General features: G+C 34.2%; 1 protein-coding gene across 1 annotated transcript; it reads left to right on the forward strand.

Moving 5' to 3' along the window:
• The first annotated feature begins 3,531 nt into the window (after positions 1–3,531).
• Positions 3,532–5,194, forward strand: LOC123320584 (protein lin-28 homolog). The gene is made up of 3 exons (XM_044907939.1): positions 3,532–3,541; positions 4,667–4,796; positions 4,969–5,194. The coding sequence occupies exons 1-3, from the start codon at positions 3,532–3,534 to the stop codon at positions 5,192–5,194; spliced, it is 366 nt and encodes a 121-aa protein (XP_044763874.1).
• Positions 5,195–5,930: the final 736 nt, after the last annotated feature.

Here is a 5,930-nt window from a genome sequence, read left to right on the forward strand (position 1 = left end):
GTATGTCATTTTTCAGTATTCTATGAGACAGAGTGTGTAAGACAGATGTAAATAAAATGTCGGTCTGAAGAAGTAATAAAATTTAGTTGTTAAAAATACAAGTCTTTTACGAATATCAAGTAGATCCCTAAATAAAATACAGTTCTACAGTTTCGAGTTAGACACTTCCAATTCTGACATGGTTATGGGCCCAGTATTTACTGGCTAACTTAGAAACAACACGTGGAACGAGGGATAAGTTGAATACGAGGCTGACCAGCTGAAGCAAAAGAAATTAAAATGGAATTCAACAGTGTGGAAAATAAATATGGGATCATCCCGTTCAAGGGTGATAATTTTGACAACTGGAAATTCCGCTTGGAATCAGTACTAGAATCGATGGATGTTCATTCAGTACTAACAGAGGTCAAAGAAACCGAACCAAGTTGGATTAAAATGGATCACAAAGCAAGAAACGTTGTCGTACAATGCGTAGCCGATTCGCACCTCGAATATATTAAAAACATAAAGACTGCTAAAGGTATGCTGGAAAAATTGGAATCTGTCTTTGCAAAAAGGGGAAACTGTTCAAAATATTACCTTCTAAAAGAACTGGTAGACTTAAAATACAACACAAATGAAGACCTTCAACATCATTTCTCAAAATACGACAAAATCCTGAGAGAATTAAAAGCACTGGGAGCAAATTTCTCAGAATCAGATATGGGATGTTTCCTGTTATTGTCGATGCCCAAAGAATATGAGAACATTGTAACAGCAATAAGAACATTTTCTGAAGATGACTTAAACTGGGAAAATGTAAAGAAGAAGTTACTTGAGTTCAAAATCAACAGAAGAAATGGAACCGTGAAGCATGAAGTATCAGCATCATTCATTGCTTCGAAAACCTCCAAGAAATGTAATCGATGTGGAAAAATAGGTCATGTACAAGAAGTTTGTGGTATAAAATGCTTCAGGTGCAACAAACTAGGTCATAAGGCATCAGAGTGTAGAAATGGAAAATTTCAAGGATATAAACCTCATGCACACTTTTCCTCAGACAAGGATAAAAATGTTAAAAATGAGAGTAGCAGTCCTGAGGATGTGGCATTCCTGTCCGAGTCCAAGGAGATAGTCAGCGAAGGTACATGCTGGTATGCAGATTTAGGGGCTACACACCACTACATTAATTCAGAAGAAGCTATGACTAACAAGGTCATATTCAACCCTCCGAAGATGATTCAATTGGCAGAGAAGGGAAAAACAATGGAAGCTATCTGCAGTGGAGATATTAAAGTTCTGAGTATTGTTGAAGGCCAAGAAATTCCAATTACCTTGAAAAATGTGTACTGTATTCCTGACTTAAGGGTAAATCTGTTATCAATTTCAACTATTGAAAAGGTAGGCTTTAAAATTATATGTGCTGATGGTGCTATTTCAATAGAAAAGGATAAGAAAATTTATGTTAAAGGCAAACGAGTTGGAAACTTATATAAAATATTACTTAAGATTGTAAGTGGTACCATCGACACAGCAAATTTGTCTGTACGTAACGATTTTGATTTGTGGCACAAAAGATATGCTCATTTAAATTACAGTTCACTATTGAATATTAAAAATATGAATTTAGTAAATGGTTTAGAGATCAAAGATAGAGGTGATGAGAGTATGTGTGAGGTATGTATCGTTTCAAAACAGAAAAATTTACCTTATTATTCAAGAACTGTAAGATCATCAAGAGTTTTGGAATTGATACACACCGATGTTTGCGGTCCCATCACACCAACTTCACATAATGAAAATCGATACTTTGTAACATTTATTGATGATTTCTCCAGATTTGTTATGGTATACATTGTCAAAAGTAAGGATGAGTTATTTAACTGTTTTAAAAATTATGAGTCAAAGGTAGCATCGTTATTTGGTGACAAGAGAATAGCAAAGGTTAGATGTGACAATGGGGGTGAATACACTTCAAATTCATTCAAAAAGTTTTGTTCAGACAAAGGTATAGAAATACTTTATACCCCCCCATACTCTCCACAAACTAATGGAGTTGCAGAACGTATGAATCAAACATTATTAGACAAAGCAAGAGCTATGATTACGCAATCGAAAATGAGTAAAATTTTTTGGGAAGAAGCGATTTTAACTGCGGCATACATAACAAATAGAACTCAGTCAAATCATTTTAAAGATAAAACTCCTTTTGAATTGTGGTCTGGAAGGAAACCAAATGTTTCTAACATGCGTATTTTTGGTTGCATATGCTATGCCAGAGTCCCAGATAATTTAAGGACAAAACTTGATCATAAAGGAATTAGATGTAGGTTTATAGGTTATGCGGAAAATGGTTATAGGTTGTGGAATGAAAGTAAAAATTCAATTTTGCATAGTAGAAATGTTATATTTAATGAATATAAATTTAGTGATTTTGATAGACCAAAATATTCCGAGTTTCATGAGGATGATACAGAAAATACTAAAGAGAATAATGATGAAGAGGAACAGGAACAAGAACAATCTGAAGATGCAGATGAAGAAAGAGAGGGAAGACCAAAAAGAAACAGACAATTACCATCTCACCTTCAGGATTATGAGGTTGATTTTGGCAGTTTGGCTCTACTGTGTGAATCAAACGATACTCCTAGATCATACCAAGAAGCTCAAAGAAGTGCAAACTGGGATCAATGGAAGGAGGCAATTGAGGATGAATTGAAGGCTTTGGAACAGAATAATGCATGGCAATTAGTTGATAGGCCTGAGGGTAAGAAAATCATCAGCAACAAATGGGTCTTTAAAACAACAACGAATAATGAAGGTAAGGTATTTTATAAAGCTAGACTAGTAGCTCGCGGTTTTGAGCAGGAAATTGACAGTTTGTATACCCATGCTCCAGTGGCTAAGTTATCAACCTTTAGGATACTTTTATCCATTTGTGTTAATTATGATTTATATTTGCAACAACTAGACGTCAAAAATGCGTTCTTGAATGGTACCTTATCTGAAGAAATATTTATGATGATTCCAGAAGGGGTTAAAATCAATAAAACTAATGAAAAGAAAATTTGCCTTTTGAAAAAGTCGATTTATGGGTTAAAGCAGGCACCGAAGATATGGAATGATCGTTTCAATTCATTTATGACTAAGTTGGGTTTTAGGCGGTCTAAATCAGACTTTTGCTTGTTCACATATATTAAACGGAACATTCGATGCTATCTTTTGCTCTATGTAGATGATATTTTGTTGGCATGCAATGATGAAAATTTTCTCACTTATGTAAAAACAAATCTATGTAGTAGCTTTAGAATGAAAGATTTGGGTGATGTTGGGGTTTTCTTAGGCATTCGTGTGGAAAGAGATTTACATAAAAAGATCATTACTGTTGATCAGAGTTCAGCAATCAGAAATGTGTTGAAAAGATTCAATGTTGAAAATTGTAAACCTTATAAAACACCTATTGAGAAGAACCTAAATTTAAAAAGGAATTGTGACAGTGAACTCAAAATTAACTTGCCCTATAGAGAACTATTAGGTTCATTAATGTACATAATGATGGGAAGTAGGCCTGATATATGTTTTTGTGTTGGATATTTTTCTAAATTTCAAGAGAATGCAACGGATGAACATTTCAATTATTTATTGAGAGTTTTGAAATATCTGAGATTTACTGTGGATTATAAATTAAGATTTCATTCATCTTCTTACAAATTAGTAGGATATACAGATGCTGATTGGGCTAACGATAATGAAGACAGAAGGTCCATAAGTGGTTACTGTTTTGTACTCTTTGATAATTTGGTGTCTTGGACTTCGAAAAAGCAGTCAATTGTGACCCTTTCAAGCACTGAATCTGAATTTGTGGCATTATGTATGGCATGTTGTGAACTTTTGTATATTATAAATATTCTTGATGATTTTGAAATTGAATATGATACGCCGGTAACTCTATATGAGGACAATCAGAGTACCATCAAATTGCTTCAAAATTTCGAAAACAACAGAAGATGTAAACATATCGAAGTGAAATATCATTTTGTAATAGATTTAATTGCTAAAAAACTAATAGATGTTACATATGTTAACACTAACGAACAAATAGCAGATATATTGACTAAGAGTCTTGATTGTGTTAAGTTCAATAATTTTGTTCAAATGCTAAATCTTTGCAGTCAGGTTTGAGGGACGGTGTTAGAATTATATAATATGTTGTCATTGACAAACCTGCCTTCATCCCATTCTATGATTGTATTGATGTATGTCATTTTTCAGTATTCTATGAGACAGAGTGTGTAAGACAGATGTAAATAAAATGTCGGTCTGAAGAAGTAATAAAATTTAGTTGTTAAAAATACAAGTCTTTTACGAATATCAAGTAGATCCCTAAATAAAATACAGTTCTACAGTTTCGAGTTAGACACTTCCAATTCTGACATGAAATAGGCCAATTATGAAAAAATGTTATAGAGGTTTTCCTTCCATGGGATTGAAAATTTCAGAAAAATGGTTGATATAAACGCTTCAGAGCATTTAATTTCGCAAGACTAGATGACAGACTAGATGCAAATATTTCGGACTACCAGTTTTCCTCAAACAAGACCTTAAAGTGTGACCAATATTGAAATTAGCTGCTTCAGCCACTGGAAGAACATCTAGTCAACAAATCAAGATTTAAATTCTCTTCTAGGTTCTGAAGGTGGAAGTGCAAGCCAGGGTGGTTCCGAGACTAGTTTTGGGAGAAGGCGAGGAAAGTGCAAATGGTTAAATGTTGCCAAAGGATGGGGTTTCATCACTCCCGACGATGGTGGCCCGGATATGTTTGTGCATCAGGTAAAAAAAGTGAAACTTTTATACACATATCTATACACAACTGATGAGTTGAAAAAGTAAAATTATAAAAGGAAGTTTTGAAGGAGATTTTGAATATACCAAATATACGTTTTCTTCCTTTGAGTTTGAATCATGAATGAATGTAGAAATGTTTTTAAGGTGTTACAACTGCGGCCAATTCGCCAACCACATAGCAGAAAAATGCTCTCTTGGGCCTCAGCCCAAAAGATGTCACAACTGCAGGAGCGAGGATCATCTGATAGCCGACTGTCCTTCAAAAACCGAACAAAAGACTGATTCGATTGATTCGACCAAAAACGGAGATACTTCTAAAAAGGAAGACGGAACAACCGTACCCTCCGCTCCAGAAAAAACGGGGGATTAGATTCCTAATCTATTGATTTCAACTACAAGGCTGAGATCATGCGTGGTCGAAGTTTTGGTGTAAGTGATAATAATTCCCCTTAAGAATTTAACTTTAGGAAAGCTAATTTTGTTAAAATGTATGAGATGATGTTCAATGCTGAATGGTGCGATGTTTTATCAGTTGGAGATGTCCCAGATGTGAAAGTGTTTGGTAAACTGCATAGCTACAGTGCATTTCCATTTGAAAATTTTATGCAAGTTCTAAAAGACATGGTGAAAAACCCAGCCGAAATCATGAAAAGATTGTGTGAAATGATGAAAATTCCACTTGCAAAAAAAAAAGGAGGTATGAAGTGTGAACGTTATCGTAATGATGGCCCTACTGTAGAAGAATACTCTATCCAATGTGAGTGAGGTCAGATTTGACTATTTTACTATCAATATGAAAAAGTCAGGGGATTCATTTCGTTCACTGAAAAATGGAAACATAATGAAAGTTATCAATTTACTTTCAAAGAAGTATCTTTGTATCAAAAAGTATTTAGAGAAACTTCTGATTATTTTGCTCGTCCATATAGTTCGTGGGATTCATCAGACATTCAAGTTTATTTTGTGAGAAAAGAAAGCCCATTACAAGTAAGAACTTTGGACAATATTTGAAGAAAAATGGTCGCTTTTCAACGTGATGATGATTATATCGAAGAGTATGAACTCTTTGGTTATATCGTATTCCTCTTTCTGCATGATTAATATTC

The sequence above is a fragment of the Coccinella septempunctata genome, chromosome 9, assembly GCF_907165205.1.
Source record: "Coccinella septempunctata chromosome 9, icCocSept1.1, whole genome shotgun sequence".
NCBI lineage: Eukaryota > Metazoa > Arthropoda > Insecta > Coleoptera > Coccinellidae > Coccinella > Coccinella septempunctata.